The sequence below is a fragment of the Symsagittifera roscoffensis genome, chromosome 1 (assembly GCF_963678635.1).
Source record: "Symsagittifera roscoffensis chromosome 1, txSymRosc1.1, whole genome shotgun sequence".
NCBI lineage: Eukaryota > Metazoa > Xenacoelomorpha > Acoela > Convolutidae > Symsagittifera > Symsagittifera roscoffensis.
Genome location: NC_087062.1, coordinates 64,499,685 through 64,518,277, shown reverse-complemented (window position 1 = coordinate 64,518,277; position 18,593 = coordinate 64,499,685). Strand labels below are relative to the sequence as shown.

The following is an 18,593-nucleotide window of genomic DNA, read 5'->3' as shown; positions in this document are numbered from 1 at the left end:
CGGACCCGTCAACAGATTCTTTCAGAAGTCTATCCCTAACATCCAACACCGATTTCCAAAACTTGGAAGAGTATCCGCCCTTGAAACCTTTAGATGAAGATGCTCCTTAAATTACATCAATTCGACTATCGAAGTTGCCAAAAAAATAGCTTAAAACAATTTGCTGAAACATAGTAAAATTGTTCTATTAACGTATTCAGAAATTTTTGTTTGAAAACTCTACATGAGTGTCGTAATTTTATTTTATAGCGCAGGCCTGAGGTCTCTTAACTCATTCAGCTGTCATCTTTTCAAAATAAATAATCAATCAAATTGAAAAATACTTTTAGGCTAACCCTGTTTTCAAAAATTTCAGCGTTATTTTCTGAATGAATCTGTATTCAATAATAGTGTCTCAATCTGTATTCAATAATTTTTAAGAATGAGTTTGGCATTGGTGATAATTTTGAGCTGTATCTGTGGAATTCTTGGTTCCAACGAAAATCAGCCCATGCAGAATCAGCCCATACAAAATCAGCCCATGCAGAATCAGCCCATACAAAACCAGCCCATTCAGAATCAGCCGATGCAGAACCAGCCGATGCAAAATCAGCTTAAACCGAACATCCAACAAGTAATATATTAAAATTTGTTAACATAGAAAACTGATAGATAATGATATCTAGAACTAAAAGGTTCTATGAAAAAAGACATTTACTTCAACTCCGAATAGTGTCAGACCGCAGTACCAAAGTTTTAGCAATAAAAAATTATTAATATTCACCGTGTCACTTTTTTGAAAGTTTTTTTTTAAATTTAGCCAGAGCACGTGTCTTATCGGGAACAAAGCGTTTTTTTTCCTGTAATTATCTTTTCTCTCAGTCCAAATCCGGTAGTCACAGAAATTGGTTTTCAAGAGTCATTTAGTAACTTATTACGTGGGAGATTAGCAGGCCAAAGCAAATCGGAACATGGACTTTTTTGTGAGGTTGACAACTGGGCTTCTCTAATAAAATCAGTTGATCATTCAAAAGGTTGTTAGATTACACTAGCCAGCGAAAAAAAAACCGAGAGAAAAATTTCTTGGCTTCGAGTTATTTAGAAAATGTCTTTTTATTTTTTGTCAACTTTGTTGCCACGCGATTGACTGTTCTTAAGAGTATAGTCTTTCAATGTATTAAAACCCCTTTGTATACTTGAAAGAAACCTATATTAGTTTTATGCCTTTACTATTTGCAACTAGAATTTTATCTGGTTGTTACTATTTGAAATTCTGGAAAAATTGGAATATTTAAGATTCCAAGTTTTTGTTGTCTCGACTGCCTTGCCTGAACCAATTTTTAAAAAGCTTGGTAAGAAAAAAGCTGGACAAAAAAATTATTTCCTGTCAAGCTGTTCAGTCGTTTATCTTCTATTTTCGTTTTGGTTGCACTTAGTTGGTTTTTAACGAGGTGAAGACTAAATGTACGTGAAGACGAAATGTATTGCTCGTGAGGCTTTGATTGTTTTGAAGGAGAAACTATACGATTATTCTGTTCTTTTCTTTGTCTAGTGCAAAAGAATGAAGTAGGTCGTGGTGATTTGTATTTGTTTTCAGGTAAAGGTCTTACCTGAACTTTTGTTCACGCTTTAATTTGATTTTGCGCGGTTTAGTTTTTGATTTCTTGTCAAGGTCAGTGTTTTCCTCTGTTAAAAGGAAGGCAAAATCAACTATCGAACAGCAAAAGTGTAAAGGCGACGAAAACGTGAATGCTTTTAAGTATTTTGACTTTTCTGAATTCCCATCGAAATAGAAAAATTACCCATTGATCCGGTATTCTCTAAATGGATTAATTCTATTAAAAAAATGCTTATGAACTTGAATCAGGCTCAAAATTACTTTTTCGCGGTTTGACTTTTGAAGTTCAGTTCTTTTCCTTTAAAAGGAAGACAAACTCTTCTATCGATCAGCAAGAGCGTAAAGATCACAAAATGAGAGATCGACTCCTAGTTTAGAAAATGGAATTTAGTTCACTGGTTTTACAGCGAAATAAAAACTTCACTTGGGTTAGTTTTATCAAAAAAGTGCTACTCATAAATTCTCTTTGATTGAAATTCAAAGAGCTTTGAGTTACTTGGTAAGGTCAAGAAAAACTTGATCGACTTCTAGTTTCGAAAATGGAATTTGATTTTCGAATTTCCCAGCGAAACAGAATTTAACCTATTGATCCAGTTTTTTCAAATTGGAATAACTAAATTTAAAATGTCAATCATCATTTGTTCTAGAAATTTAAAGAGCTTGAACATAAATTTTTTCTTTGAAATTCGAAAGTTAAGCTTCTTTCAGAAAACAATTATTTTTTATATGACTTTCTTCGAAAGTAAAAAACTTCAATCAACATTTGTTCAGTTTCCTTGTTCTTTAGCAGTTTTCTAACCATCTGTTGGCTTTTTTGAAATCCAAAGATCTTAAAGGTAAGTGTTTTTTTTTCAAATGTTCAAAAATGCACAGAAAAAGTCTGCTCTTCGCTTTCCTTGAAACTTCATTGAAACCTTTCCAACTTTTTGTTGTCGACGTTTCCCCATTACTTAATTTGTTTTTTGAATTTCAGGCTAGGGAGCAACATCAAAATCTAGGCCCACCAAGATTTAAGTTCGACCCAGGAAACGCATTAAATCAGCAAGAAAACCAGAAACCTATGATGCCTGCTGGTGGTGTGCGTGAGAATGCGATGGGGAAAGGGAAAGGGCCAACTGTGCTGATATCGGAAACGCCAGAATGTTCCGTGGATGTCAAAAGAATCTGCGCGGAGGGTGACTGGGGCAACAACTTCAGAACTCTCTCCTGCTTATCCCTCCGAAAAGACGACACTGACTTATCTGATGATTGTCATACGGTATATATAAGAACTATAAGAAAACAATTATCTAACTAAACATCAGAAACTTAAAAATTAACAGAAATATTAACTTAAACGATTGATAAGATTTTTGTAAATCATGCATCAAATATGAATGCGCTTAAGGTTTTTAAGAAATCCACTTGGAGCGTACCTTAGTTATAAAAAAACTTAATGAACATGCCAACATCAGTTATGAAAAAAAAAGAGCATAAAAGTTTTTTTTTCATATTTTCCCCTATTCCATCAATAGTAGTAACCCTGTTAATATGGCAGAATTTTGAACAGTGTAATGCCCCCTTTTAAAACATTATTTCAACTATAAAATCGCAAATACATGACACTTACTGTAATGTGCTGATTTGAATAACTTCTTTTTAGTATGTATGGGAGTACAAACGACAGATGTCAACTGACCCCAGATTCACACCGATGTTGGCCGAGACATGCAAAGAAGACATCGAACAACTGAAAAAGGTAAATAGTGGAACAAGTTTCATAACATTTCTTGTTTTTTACACGCTTTCGATTGCTGAAATATGATGTTTAGGAAGGTACTTGTGGATCAGCTGAGCAGGTGGAATCGAATATTGTATCATGCCTGATGCTGCACAAGGAAAAGATCATGAAGGGAGAGGGAAGGTGCTATCACATGGTCAACAGGATATCCACGATCGTGTTCCAAGACTACCGACTCATCGGACCCTTCTACGAGATGTGCAAAGATGACGTCAACAAACTCAAGTGCGGGTCAGTCGACTCCGATCAGAAGGTTAATTTTGAACTGGTGGAAATAGAGTTATACTCTTACTAATAATCTTGAGAAAACAGTGAAGTTTCTTTTCAGGCAGCTCATTCACAAGGACATGTCATTGAGTGTCTTCGTACCAAAGTGAAGGACGTATCGGCGAATTGTAAAAAGGAAATCCTTTTGGTGGCTGAACTGCAAGCTGATGACTTCAATCTGGATCGAGCTCTCTATTTTGCTTGCAAGTACGACAGGAACAAGCTGTGCGCGTCTGTCGCAGCTGGAAAAGGCAGAGTGTTCGAATGTCTTATGGACAACAAGGCGAACCAGGAAATGTCACCAGAGGTTAGTCTTTTATGGTTTTGTTAGAATCTGCCAATCAATTCATTATGTGCTAGGTAGATGACTTCACTAACTGCATTTCTACTGAATATTAATCTCAAGTATGCGCAGCAATGGAAGACAAATGAAAGCATTTACATTAATTTCGCTTATTTAGCTCATAAAGGAGGCGAAACCAACCTTGCAGTTAATTAGTAATCTCAGCGTCGTTTCTTTTTAGTGCAAAGGGGCTCTGAGCAACAGACAGAAATTGATAATAGAAGACCCGAAGGTGAGCTTTCCTCTGAAACAGTACTGTATGGAAGACCTGGAGAGGTTCAAGGGCCAGTGTGACTTCAATGGAATGGCAGAAGAGCACTCTCAGATGGCCAGCATGCTGCTCTGTCTTGAGTTCAAACAACGCAGTGGTCAGTGAAGCAAAGTATTTTTCGAGCAAAGTTAGACAATATATGTGAATTTTTCTGCTTCGATTGGTCATTTAATTTTAAACTGATTTGGGTTTTGGTTGCTGTCAGCGTGGATGGGTTGGAAATGCGAGGCACTTTTAAGAGTCGATGAACGTACTTCATACTCTTAAATAGGTCGAGATGATTTTTTTCTTTCTTTTTCAGGCAGTCTTTAAATTTGTTCTGGCTCGAATTTACTTTTTCGCGGTTTGACTTTTGATTTCTTTTTAAGTGCAGTTAACTTCTTTGTTAAAAGGAAGACAAACTCCACAAGCGAACAACAAAAGTGTAAAAACAAGAAAAATTTGATCGACTTCTAGTTTCGAAAGTGAAATTTAATTTTCAGATTTCCCAGCGAAATAAAAATTTTACTTGTTGATCCAATTTTCTCAAGGTGGGGTAATTTTATCAAAAAAGTGCCTGCCATGACTTGTTCAAGAAATGCAAAGAGCTTTAATTAAGGGCATATATATTTTTGAAATATGAAAGCTGAGATTTTTTCAAAAAAAACTCAGTATTTTTTTGTTTACTTGCGTTCATTGACTCTTTTCCAACTGTCTGTTGGCTATGTTTCATTGTGTTAAGGTGTTCGTTTTGATATTATCAGGTCTTGTGTTTAATCCCCTGCCATGGCAATAATAGTGAATTAGGAAGAGATCTCACTTGACCTCTAGCTTCAGATCTACCATAGCTTGAGCAATTTGTATCTGAAAGTTATAGACCAAAAAAAAAACAACCTCGAGTTGTAAAAAAAAGATCTTGCTCATCATTATATTGGAATATGTAGAGGTTATATAAAACTGACCGCTTATAAAACTGACTTCTTAGAACGGCTGAAGAAGTATTTCATAGCCCCTCTGCGATTTGCAGAAACCAAAATTATTAGCCTTGCATTAAGTAAGGGTGTTGCACTCGTGTACTGGACATTTTTTACCCGCTAGCAACTTTTGTCACTAGATGACTGAAATTTAGTCATCTCTCTCTGTATTTTTTCCAGCGATTAGACAACTTTTGAGCATGTCAGCAATTTGAATCTCAGTTATGTTCCAAAGTTGTGTTTCATGTTAGTTGTAAATTTACATTTTTCGCTTTCTGTATCTTTTTTTTTGCTTTAATCTCTTTTTTGTCATCATTCGGCTTGAAAAGTTTCGGTTTATGATTTATTCCGGCATATGTTTGATTTATTTGAGCCGAAAAAATTTTGATCTTTTTGTTTTGAGGGTTTACTTAAAAACTTTTTTCAGTTTTTCATTTTTTCTATTAAAACTTTTTTTGTGCAAGGTTTGTCTGTTTAAAAATGGTCGGCTTTGTTACCGTTTTGTTAGTTTTTTTTCGAAGCTTATTTAACTTAAAATTTCTTACTTTCTGGCATATTTTGAAAGAAAATTTTGTTGATGACAAAATCGAGTTAATTCTAGGAAAATTTTCGGTAGATCATGTTTTTCCGAAATTAATTTTTTTTTGCACGTGTTTCATCTCTTTTTCTGTCGATTAGCTTGTCATGCTATGAAAGCTAGGCAAGCCTCACTTCGCCTCTGAATGTAAAGTTTCTGAAGGTCCAGGTAATACAGCTGCAAGATTTCGGATTTTTTTTGCAATTTTTAAAAACAGTTAAGTAAAATAAATCAAAATGGTTGATTTACTAGATGTTCCGATCACAGTATTCAGTGATACTTGATATCCTTGTTACTCTAGAGTTTTAGCTTAAACTGCGAATAATTTCAGCTCTATCACAGCAAGCAATGCCTGATGGCAAAGCGGATAAAGTCAATAGTGAGTTACTGACTGCTTTTGCAGCTCCACAGCTGCATTTGAATTAACATCTCTGTGTTCTGCTCCCACTTTTTATAACTCTAAATATACTGAATTTTCTTCAAACCAACTTGTTTCATTGCTTCAAATCGATTATAGATATCGAATACAATCAATTATATAGCTGACCATTATGTGCAAGTTTTCACTGTTTCTTTAATTATTGTTGATACCTGTTTCGTTTTCATTCTAGTCTTCACTTTCACGCTACAATTATCAACTCAGAAAGCGAATTTATCAATGATGTTTGAATGCTTTTAGGCCAACCACTGACGGCGAAATGTGTGGATGCAATGAAAGGGGCTCGTAAAATGCTCATGAGCGACTATGAGTTGAACCCTGCCATCGTGAAGCACTGTAGTACAGTCATTACGGACTATTGCGGAGGAATGGAGAAAGGAGGAAAGACCCTGCACTGCCTCATGAAGCTTGGCAAAATGCCCAATGAACACAGCTTCAACATGGAAGAAACAGTTCCCAAATGCTTCCAATCGGTAAGCAAAGCACGTTATTGCACTCAAGGGTGTATTTGGGACATCCATATTTGGCCGACCGAACCTAAAATTTGTCTAAGGATGCTTTTAACGCCAATATAAACTAATAGTCGGAGGCGTCTTTTGTTTTTTCTCAATTTTTGTGATTTTTTGCGTTTTTCTACGCATGCGATTTTCAGGCAAACAGCTTGTTTTATAGAATCAATAACGCATTTGTCTGACATGCACAGTTTCTAGAAAATTCGAATTTCATCATATTGAAAAAACTATCATTTAAGAATCGAACTTGGTTGACAAATCCGTTTCTCAAATCATAGATGGGTTTGTCCAGTAGCCATTACGTTTTATAGCTAAACTCTCACATTCCTTCAAGAACGTCTTGTTTTTTATTCGGGAATGGCATAAATAACTCAACCTTGATGAATTTTTCTGCAAGTATTTTAGTTGTATCCTGGTCGAAAAGGATTCCTTTTGTCATCATTTCGTCGTCACTTTGTATATTTTCTGCGTCTGAATCCCATGTTTTTGCTATTGATAAATTCAAAGATAGAAGTGTGTGGCTCACGATAATTGTGATAGGGAAATCCCACAAATGACACCAGTGCAACAGCAAAGAAGAAAGAGTAATAAACGTAGTGCAGACTGTTATATTTTTATATACGTCTTGGTGATTTTTAAAAAAATTTGGGGAATCCTTGAAGTTTTTCACGCTCAATTTTGATTTTTTTGCGGTTTGACTTTTGATTTTTTAAGTTCAGCTCATTTTCATCGTTAAAAAAGCCAGACTCCGCTATCGAACAGCAAAAGTGTAAAAGTCACGAAAAACATGGTCGACTTCTAGTTTCGAAAGTGGATTTTAATGCTTAGATTTCCCTGCGGAAATAAAAATTGGCTTGATGATCCAGTTTTCTCAAATTGGATTTTAAATCAAAGAAGCGCCACTCATAAGTTGTGCTTGAAAATCAAAGATCTTTCATCTCTTTTTTTTTCTTTAAATTTTGAAAGTTCAAGTTTTTAAAAATAAAAACAAATCTTTTAGTTTCTGTCTCCTTGCGTTCATTACTCTTTTCCAGTTTTTAGTTGGCTATGTTTAGTTTTCAGAAAGGCTTCACTTTGAACACAAATTGGTGGACCATTTTAGCTTATTTGATTTCATTTCAGTTAAAAATGTGTTTTGCTACAAAATTCATGCACTTCGTGTTTCTGTTGCGAAAATGGCATCATTTATCGAAACAACATTGCTTACATGTTTTTCCAGACCAGAGCCATGATTTTGCCAGCTTTCGACGGTGATTCTAAAAATGGAGTTAGAAACTATTTTGCATTAAGTTTGCATTTAAGCAGTACATGACCAAGGTATTTTCACTCCCTGCGTCGGACGACATGAAAATGTTTGATTCACCTTACATTTCAAGACATCTTCGTTTTTATGTAGTCTAAGTACGAGATAAATGCAGTTCTCTGGAGACACTTCATGAAGAACACGTTTTTGTTAGGACGCATGCTTAAAGGACCCGGTTTTGTATAGTAAGATTTAAATCAGTCAGCATGCCATCGCCGGAATAACAGCTTGAACAGTACCCGAGCTAGGTTTATGTGTCTGTTTATGTCTAAACCGGTTGATCCTTCGGATTTTATCTGTCTACCCAGATGAAAAGAATATGAACTGTCTCACACCATAATTTCACATCTTGCTATTAAACTAAGCGAAATTTGTTTATAATATTTAAAATAACTAACTTTGAGAGCAACCATCGAGACTGGTTACCAAATACTTTAAGAACAAATTCAACTTAATGGCTTTTTAACTTAATGGCTTAAAAAAATTCAGAGCTTTTAAAGCTTTGTTTTAGGTGCTTCTAGTGCCAATTTTTAGTGTCTATATATAGGAAGATATTGATGATTTTCATAAAGGTGTTGATTATTTTTTTAGGAAAAATTCTTGAAGTTTGTTCACGCTCCAATTTGATTTTTCGCCGTTTCTCTTTTTATTTGTTTTAATTTCAGTTCTTTTCTTTAGTTGAAAGGAAGGCAAACTCCGCTACCGAACAGCAGAAGTGTAAAAGTCGAAGTAAAATGTGATCGATTTCTAGTTTCCCAACCGGATTTATTTAACAGATTTTCCCGCGGAATAAAACATTTTTCTATTGATCCAGTTTTCTCAAAGTGGGTTTGTTTTTTGTTCAAAAAAGTCATTCATAAATTATTTTTGAAAACGAAGAGCATCAAGGCGGTATTTTTTTCTTCAAAATTTGAATGTTGGCTATTTGTATGTTGGCCTTGTATTAACACAAGCAAAGATTGTGTGATACTACGAACTCACTTTTTTTCCAATCTAAGTAGCAAATATTAGTGCTCTTTTTGAAAGTTCTCTTTTATTGCAGTATATGCATAAGATCAATACCCAGCGATTAAGTACAGCAAATGCTAAGGATATTAACACCCACTATTGTATTACAAATAGCACTTTAGCTTCAAGGTGTTATGGTTCTGTAGCGTAGAGGTAGGGAAGGTGACCAGCAGCAAAATAAGAGGGTTCGAACCTCAGCAGGGTCGAATGTTTCTGATGTACTTTTTCGTATACTAGTTAAAATGCGTCCGCTCTATAAATTGAGGCATGTTAGTTGGGAAATTTCTTTTCAAATTGACTGGTACTGCTAATGCGTCATAATTGGCTTGCGTCACTTAGCAATTATGTAGACTCAAAAGTTTTACTCATTCAGTTTTTCACAGTAGCATTGTCGGTCATATTTTTGATTATGAATGCGAAGTGCAACTTCGACTCTGTCTAACTTTTGTGATGGCCTTCTTCTAATAATTTCCTCAAAATTAACTTCGTTAAAGACAAATCGAGACTAACATAATTTGTTAGATCTGCTTTTTTGACATTTTTTTTCCTTTCAACGTTTTTTGCTACTCATGCAGCTTGCATCTGTTTTCTGTCGGCTAGTTTCCAACTCATAACTTCCTCGAAAAAACTTTGATTCATCCCTGATTGAACTCATGACACTAAAATTTGAATAAATGTTAATGTGTTTTCGTTTTTGGCAGTAAAGTGTGGTTCCTTAGGTAATCAGTTTTTAGGAAGATCAGTTCGTCTGTAATCTCCAACTTTGGAAGAAATCTCTATTCATGATTGGTTTGTTTACAGATTGAGTTCCTGATCAGAAGTGCCAACCCAGCTGAAGAAATTTCGACCGATGCAGTCTTACTAGAAGCGTGCAAACCCGTGTTGGATAAAAACTGCAGAAAGCGAAACGGGTTCGTACTTAAAATGGCTTGAAATTAACTTAGTGGTCAAAGTTTGTACTATCTTGGTACTTTAAAAAAGAAGAATTTAGGCATAGTTGATAGGTTGTTTTAAGTTTTCTTATTTTTACAGTGAGTACGCGAAGGATGCTGTTGGATGTTTGTTTGACTTGATTGACGACGAAGACGTAATGACTGAAGATTGTTCCGAAGTTCTTCTGGAAATTTCCTACTTCACCGCCAGAGACTGGGCGCTTGACCGAAAACTTTTCAGAGCCTGCAGCAAAGACGCGCGTGATAAGTGTAATGTCGATAAATGGGCAACCAAAGACCAAGCCACACATGGTGAAACGTTCGCCTGTCTATATCGACATATTAACAATGAGCGGGCGGATTTGAAGTTGAGCGAAGAGTGTACGGGAGAAGTTATCAGAGTGATGAAGAACAGGGCTGTTCGTGTGGGCTTGAACCCATTCGTTGAGTTCCAATGTCGTGCAGACTTGGCTTCGTATTGCTCGGACCCCGAAACGACCGGCAAGCACCGCGAGATGGAATGTCTTCAGGATATCTATCGGACTGAGTCCTCGAACCGAGGCAATGATGCGGATGAACCAACTTTGAGCAGTGAGTGCAAACGTGCACTAAAGAACTACACCAAGATTGAGACCGAGGAAGTTGAAATCAATCGAAAGTTGTTCCAGTCATGTAAACCAATGATTGAGAAGTACTGCGCAGAAGAGAAAAGAGGAACGACTAACCAGGGAAATCTCTTCAACTGCATGGTTAAGAACAAAAACAAACCTGATGTTCATGAGATTTGTGTTGCGGGAATTGAACACATGCAGCTGATTCAACTGAAAGATTTCGAATTTGACGTCAAGTTTAGAAAGAAATGCAGAGGTGACGTCGATGCTTACTGTCCAAACGCTAAATCCAAGTAAGTCGAATGTCACGGATCAAGTTAACATCCTCGATTCTGATTTGCTGAAAATTCTCAACTTAGAACTAAGTTGACACCCACCCCCAAACGGCTTGGGGGGAGGGGGAGGATGTTAACTTGGTCCAATTTCATTTAACAAACTGACACCGTTTATTGGCAAGGTAAACAAGAGCCGGTTGGTCGACACAAATTTTTCAATTTGTTTTGGGTAAATTGTGTTTCTGCGTTATCATAGAAAGAAGCTTTTTTGAACTGTTAGTATGGCAAACTTAGGGTCGATATAATTTTTTCTTCATGCCAATACTATCTATTTGATTGAGTTCATCTTTTTTTGCGCTTGTAGAGATGAAGTAGTGACTTGTCTGTCGAAGACCATTCGAGATGACAGGATTAGAGGCCAGGCTATGAGAATCAGCGACAACTGTCAGGAAGAATTGAAGCGTCCTTTACAGGAAAAGGTGATGAACTTTATTATCTTGTACTAATGAGATGATCGTGACTTGTTGCACTCTGTGCCACATTGGGTGGTTTGTTTTTAGTACGAAGATGTAAAGATGGACAGGGAAATATACGTGACGTGCAAGGCTGATATCAAAGAGTACTGTGGCGTAAGTTAACAGGTTTTATTGCTGAAAGTAAATGAAAACTCCTTAATTTTTATAACAGAAAGCATGGGTAATGCTATCTAAAGCAGATTTCATGTAAATAAGTCTCAAATTTCATGATATTGCCGGAGGTGTGTAGTTAAACTTGATGTTTTCGATTTAGAGGTGATAGCTTAAATCGGGTAATTATTTGAAATATTGAAAAAAAATCTGAGTTTTTATCTAGGATGTGAAGAGTGGGCAAGGAAGAATGCTGGAGTGTCTGAAAGACCACAAAGAGGATCTCTCGGCTGTTTGCAGGAACAAGATCTTCCAGCGACAGGAAGAGGAAGCAAGTGAACCCGAAAAAGTACAGGAGAAGGACTACGTGTTGAACAGAGCATGCAAGTCCATGATTAACCAGTTCTGCGAGGACGAGCAGAATGTACTCAAATGTCTATGGAAGCACAGGTTGCATGACGGATTTGAGGAAAAATGTCTCAAGATTGTTCACAAGCGAATGGCAACCAAAGGAGAAGGTTTGTTCATATTTCAGCTTTGATATCTTTAGTTTAGCTGTAGGTATTGGATGTGCAAATTTATCGGGCGGTAGCGAATTAATATTGGAACTAAATGTGCGCTCATGAAGCTATTGACTTTTGGACGTCAGTGTGCTATTTATGCTTTGAAATGTTTTCAAGTTTATAAGAGTCGATGAACGTAGTTCACACTTTTATGTAGGTCGCGATGATTTTTTTTTTCATTTAATTCAGTAAAAGGAATTGGTTTTTTTATTGCCTCTATTGAAAAACGTGATTGACTTGTAATTTCAAAATGGAATTTGACTATCAGATTTCCCAGCGAAATAAAAAAAATTGAGCTTTTGATCCAGTTTTTCCAAATTAGGTTAGCTTATCATAAATTGTTCTAGAAATGAAAGAGTTTTTTTGAAATTCGATAGTTGAGGTTATTTTAAAAAAAACAAGTCAATATTTTTTTGATTTTCTTGCATTCATTGACTCTTTCAACTGTCTGTTGGCTCTGTTTTCATGTGCCGCTCAGTGGATTTTTTCTGATTCTTTTTTGGTTTGATGTTTTTTAAACATGCTAGAGCAATTTTCTTGTAATCGAGAACTAGACTTTTCCCCGTTAACAACTTTTCTTACAAATCTTCGTTGCTTGCTTTTCCTACTTGTTTTGCTTGAAGCTTAAGAACTTCTCACTTGGCCCGGTGAGAACGCCGTAACCTCTGCACCCTAAATTTAGGGGTTCGACTTTGTTTTTCCCCGTCGGACCTTGTTTTTCTCAGTACGTACGCAGTTTAGAAAATTAGGGTGAAAATCGGATTGTCGGACTTTTAGTTTGTCCGCTCCAGTTTTGTCGGTTTAGCTTTCCCATAACGTTTTTTTGCTTCAGTTTTCAGTAACTTGCATAGTAGTTTTAGCGGGGAATTAAAACTTTCTAATTTTTTACAAACTTTATTTTCAGCTGAACTGGTGTCTGCTCATTTTGTCGGCTACTTGCCACATCACGGATTTTTCTTGTGCAGTAAGCAAGTTTTATTTTAGTTGCAAGTGTTGTTCATTGTAGTTTCGAGAGGGAATCATTGTTTTCAGGCTCATTTGTCTGTTCAAAGATTGTCGGCTTTGTTTCCTCTTTGTAAGGGTGGTTCCGTTGCTAATTTAATGTTCAAATGTCTGGCTTGTTTGCCTAGAATGAACTTCTATCGAGAAAGTTTTGGTAGACCTATTTTTTTTTAAAGTTTTTATTTTTTCCTAAATTTTTTTATGCGTTATAGGCTTGTGTTGTATGGCAAATGATGCGAAGCTTGCTTTGACTCCGTGTGAATTTCGATAAACCAAATGAAGACACTTTTTTTGTTCCGACGAGTGAAAATTGGGAGGAAATATTCTTTCAGGTGTTTCAGTTTTTTCTTTTCCTCGCAAAATTTGGTACCAAAATTGTGAATAAATTTTCAACTTTTTTTGATTTTTTTCTTTTCGTTTTTCTAATCATTTCTTAATTGAAGAAAACGGTTTTCGAGTATGCTTGTTGAACTATTACCACGAAAATTGTCTTAATTGTACACTTTTGTTCGGATCCCTTCATCAAACCACGCACAATAAGACTTTGATTTGAAAAAATTAAATGGAAAAACGTTTTTTGTATTTTTTAACAATTATCTTCGGCATATTCTGCGCTACTTGCTCAGTATCGGCAATCCTTTTAGGTTTTGCTTTTTTAAGGTGAAGTTCCTGAAATCCAAAGTGTTTATGGCTCATTCAATTTTTCCTTCAAAAATATTTTTAAAATAATTTCAGAAGGCTACCTATGTCTCTGTGTAAATCTAGAACAAACGTATTTCTTTTTTTTTTCAGTTGGCGCATGCACTAGTAATAGTTAAGAGCTTAACCACTGTTTCAGGCTTTCCGCTAAATATTTAAGATTCTGGAAAAGGTCCATTGTTATGTTTTGAAAAATTTACCGAATCTGAAATTAGTACGATTGTAAATGTATGTAATTTGCTTAAATTATTTTCGATTTTTCTTGAAGCTTTTTTCCTAAAAGGTTTTTTTTCGGCTCAGTTTTGCATTTTCTCAGTTTTGCAGTTTTTTAGAGTCTCTTTTTTCACGCTGGAAGTATTTTGTTTTTTAATGCCTGAAATCATCATCGCCATTCGTTTCTTAAATTGCAGATCCATCTGGAAAAAATTTAAATTAGCTAGTTTTAAATTAGCTAGTTCAAACACAGATTTGCTAATATGGTTCGTTCAAAGCTAATTAGTAGTGAACAAGGTATATTGTATGAATGAAAATCCATCAAGTTGAAGACGTGGCACGATTTGCATTCATTTGTCATTTGCAATCATCATTGTCATTCGTTTCTTAAATTGCAGATCCATCTGGAAAAAATTTGTTTTAAATTAGCTAGTTCAAACACGTATTTGCTAATATGGTTCGTTCAAAACTAGTTAGTAGTAAACAAAGTTTATTGTATGAATTAAAATCCATTTAGTTGAAGACGTGGCACGATTTACCACGTCACTTCATAGCAAGCAGTGAAAAGTGCAGTCAGCAATTGAAGTTGACTTTTTACAGTTTTTGACCATTCATGTTCGCTTGAATGCTCGTTAACATGGATATGACGTATGTAGAGTTTTAAAAAGTACCAGGTATCTCGAAGTACTGGATTGGTTGTAAAAGTGAAAGAACTTTAAATTAGAGTCAAGGGTTCCACTGGTAAAGATAAGAAGTGTATATAAAATCCTGGCCTAGCCTAATTTTTATTTCCCTAATTTTATGTACATTGTTGTTGATTGTCGTGTCAAAACTTTGTTGCGCACGATAACTGTGGTCGGAAGATTCTGTGTTAGTGTTCATTATTGCAACGAGAACAACGACTAGAGTGAGAGAGAGAGAAAAAAAAGATAGACAAAGGAACTTTAATTATTATACAGACGAAGCAACAGCTTAATATACAATAGAGACATTAGACATATACAAGGAAACATAAACATTTCTGTTGAAAACAATTTAGATAGGCTGCCTCAAAGTTGTGTACACTTATCTTTTTTTTGCATCTCTGCTACTATAATTCTACTGGTACGTCTTTCAGATGTGCGTCTGAATGCTGATATGTTCCGAGCCTGCCAGATGGACATCAAGACTCAGTGTAAAGAGGTTCTGGAACAAGCCAAGGCGAAAGCACAGAGCGACACCAGCATCCAGGAGTACCAGGGCGTTGTTATTCAATGTCTGAGGGAGAACTACGCGAATGATGTGAGTTAAACGTTATTGATGGCTGAAATGAGTAAAGGACCAATGGATGGATGTAATGGAACCTGTGTGGCATTCAATCAACTTAAAGATTTTGTAATTGTTCAACAAATATTTTCAATTAAGTTGTCCAAGATTTGAGCGTGCAGAACTAGATTTTAACTTAATCGGTTAGGCTAATACCTGCAGTATTTTTAATGTTTATGTAAATTTTGGCGATATTGAACTTCTTGAAGGATAAAAACGAGTTTTTTCGGCAGAAATTGACGGAGAAGTGCAGTGTGGAAGTACAGCAGTTCATCCGAGCCTCAGCCTCCGAGTGGAAGATGGACTTCAGACTGAGGATGATGTGCAGGAGTGTGGTGAAGGAATTCTGCAGCGAGAAGCCCCCGAACAAAGTAGAAGAATGTCTGAAGAATAAGTTCGCCTCTGAACAGATCACAGATGCCATTGATCCACAGGAAAAATGCCGAAATGAGATTAAACGGGTACTGGACGAGGGAGCCATGGATATCCAGGCGGACCCAGTGCTGCAAAAGACTTGCTCTCTTGACATTGAACATGTATGTCCGCAAGTAGCTCATGGAAAAGGAAGACGTAAGTATAAACAATGGTTGATCTCAAAACCATGCAAACATTTTAAGATGAATTGATTTCTGGCGGGTATATATTTTCCTGGTTTAAAGCTGGTTGCAAATTGTTACTAATTAACACGGTCGCAGCTTGTTGTCGCAGTGCGTGGCCGGTTCTTGAGTTATTTGAACAGCATGAACTATATCCGCGAAATTAAAATACATTTCTTTCTGCTTGTATTCATTGTAATTCAACCTGAATCTCGTAGCCTGTCAGTTTTTTAAGGATATTTTTTTCGTGTTTTTAGCTCTGCTGCTTTTTTTGCAAAACAGCATCGCCTCCTAAGTGAGATAGATCTTTAGTTTTGTCCGAATAGCTCAATGGCGAAGTACAGAGTTCGAAATGAAGTGTTACAAAAATGAAATGAACATTTTGAGAAATATTTGTGTAGAATTGACTTGTTTGCTGGAAAAGATGAACAGTGGCGCGCGCATCTCGACTGACTGCAAGAGTCTGCTGCAGTTGCGCGTGCAGATGTGGAAGTTAGCGGGAGACAGGGTGCATCGAGTGGACACTATGGGAGACCTGATGGTGCAGATCAATGAGTCCTCCAACCGACACTACTTCCTCACCATATTCGGAATGCTTATCACTGTCATCTTTTTCGGTGGACTCCTGTTCGGACGAGTGACGAAGCGAGTCGCCCGTGAGATGAAGAGCCGATAGATCTTAAATTACTTAAGATCACATCTTGAACAAAAGCAGAGACTTAAAAGACAAATCACACAACTAAAATGCAGCAGCCAATACACATGCTCACGCCGAAATATTACATGGATTCAATGATATTTTGTTTCCTCACAAGACCCTGCAGCTAAGATATGTTACCAGCCATGATACATATACAAAAGTTACTATGCAAGGTGTTCAAGTCGCAGCATTGAAATCTGAACTTGATCATAAATTAGTGAACAATTCTGCGACATGTAAGTTTTTCCGACTAATCATAGGTGCTGAAAGCTTCGTTTATGAACGGTTATATGTTCTCTTGTAAATAATTGCTATATACCTTCTTTCATAGTAACATTCTCTGGTCATGGTTGTCAGTTTGTATTGATAGAGATGGTTTTTGCTCACAGTTTCTCGGTCAAGCTGACAATTTTGAGTTTGTATGTTAAATATTTTTTTTCTGATATCTAGTTCAAAACTGATAATAATTAACATCCTCCAGAATATAATGGTGTATGATGCCTTGGTTTTGAAACGTGTTTACTATGGTATCTTTCCGTTATCCTTTTTCATATCATCCCTAATTGTTGAAAACACGCTGGGAAGTGCTATGACATATGTAGCATGCTTTTGAACCACTTCTCTTGAAAATGGTATTAAATTGACCTCAGAAAGTTTGAGTGCTTGATTTTGCAACTGCGCGGGGTTTCGATTCGATAGTTAATTTGTCCGCTTTCCATGTAATTCACAATTGGACTAAAATTATATGTCTACTGATTTAAATATTATAAAGGTATTTTACTTATTGTAAATAAATTGAGAATCAATTCGTAAACCATGCAAATTGAAGCATTCCAATGCTTAATTTTTTCTAGGATTGAGATCTAGCGCAAGGTAAAAGTACTATTTAGCTCAAACGTAGAATTTGTCTTTGTGCCATTGAAGGAAGGGCTTATTTTTGTTTTTTGACTTGATTGCTGTTAATTTCAAAGTCGTTTGGCTAAAAGTAAGTCAAATTACGCTCTCCAATTAAGAAAGTGAAAAGAGCGTGATAAACGCGAGTGAGTTCAAAGCTAGTAAAGTTTTTTTAACGATTCGATGAACTAGTGAAGACTTATACAGGTCTTGATGATTCTTTTGTTTGTAGTTCAGAATCTTTTTACAGTCCCTATGATTTCCGCTTTCTTCGGAAAAGTGTGTTCAGGCTCAAATTTAATTTTTCGCGGTTTGACTTTTGATTTTTTTTGAAGTTCAGTTCTTTTCCTGTAAAAGGAAGGCAAACTCCGCTATCGAACAGCAAAAGTGTAAAGGTCACGAAAAACGTGATCAACTTCTAATTTCTATAATGGAATTTAAATGACACTTCCCAGTAAAACAAAAATTTAATCTATTGATCCAGTTTTCTCGAATTGAGTTAAATTCATCAGAAAATTCAAGCATAAATTGTTATAGAAATTCAAAGAGCTTTAAGGTCATCTATTTTTTCTTCGAAATTTGAAAGTTTTTTTTTGTGTTTAAGATTCAATTATTACCGGAAACATTTTTTTCAATTGCATGCATACTGAAAAAAAACCCAGCCGGGATTAAAACCCCAGACCTTAGGTCGTGACTATTTCAAAAGAATGGCTATGTTTTTTGATCAGAAAATATCTTGACACTAATTTTTTTCCTGTTAACAATTTTTCTTAGCAATTGTCAACTAGCTTCCTTGCTGGTCCTTAACTGCTTCCAGGTTTCTTCACTATTTGACTAGGTGTAATGTTGTTGTTTTTGCGCCCTAAGGTCTGGGGCTAATCACGGCAGGGCCTCGTTTTTTTAAGTATGCATGCAATTGAAAAAATTGTTTCCGGTAATAATTGAATTGCTTGGTTTGTCTGCTCAAGTTTCGTCGACTTAGTTGTCACAGGGATTTTGTGTGTGCTTCAAGCAACTTTCATCATAGTTGCAAGTGGAAATGTTGTTCATTGGAATTTCAGGGGAATTTGAAACTTGAATAAAATGAAAAAAAAAATGTTTTCGGATCAACTGATGTCTGCTGAAAG

The 18,593-nt window shown here is 36.0% G+C and overlaps 2 protein-coding genes across 3 annotated transcripts in view; one reads left to right on the top strand and one right to left on the bottom strand.

Annotated features, from left to right (window-relative positions):
* The window catches only part of LOC134847739 (uncharacterized), a 569,481-nt gene that overhangs the window by 544,459 nt on the left and 6,429 nt on the right, over positions 1 to 18,593 (bottom strand). The window lies entirely within an intron of this gene.
* On the top strand, positions 418 to 17,416 carry LOC134847692 (Golgi apparatus protein 1-like). The gene is made up of 16 exons (XM_063864868.1): positions 418 to 613; positions 2,571 to 2,855; positions 3,240 to 3,335; positions 3,409 to 3,630; positions 3,706 to 3,951; positions 4,169 to 4,355; positions 6,120 to 6,167; positions 6,468 to 6,700; positions 9,852 to 9,961; positions 10,083 to 10,886; positions 11,233 to 11,347; positions 11,429 to 11,497; positions 11,721 to 12,012; positions 15,089 to 15,252; positions 15,510 to 15,846; positions 16,274 to 17,416. Exons 1-16 carry the CDS (start codon positions 422 to 424, stop codon positions 16,546 to 16,548), a joined length of 3,675 nt encoding a protein of 1,224 aa, XP_063720938.1. The 5' UTR covers positions 418 to 421; the 3' UTR covers positions 16,549 to 17,416.

Excerpts from the sequence above, each read along its gene's own strand:
- LOC134847692 (XM_063864868.1), top strand. The coding sequence starts at position 422 with ATGAGTTTGGCATTGGTGATAATTTTGAGCTGTATCTGTGGAATTCTT. Across the intron at positions 3,952-4,168 it reads ACCAGGAAATGTCACCAGAG|TGCAAAGGGGCTCTGAGCAA; the intron begins GTTAGTCTTTTA and ends GTTTCTTTTTAG. Across the intron at positions 10,887-11,232 it reads TGTCCAAACGCTAAATCCAA|AGATGAAGTAGTGACTTGTC; the intron begins GTAAGTCGAATG and ends TTGCGCTTGTAG.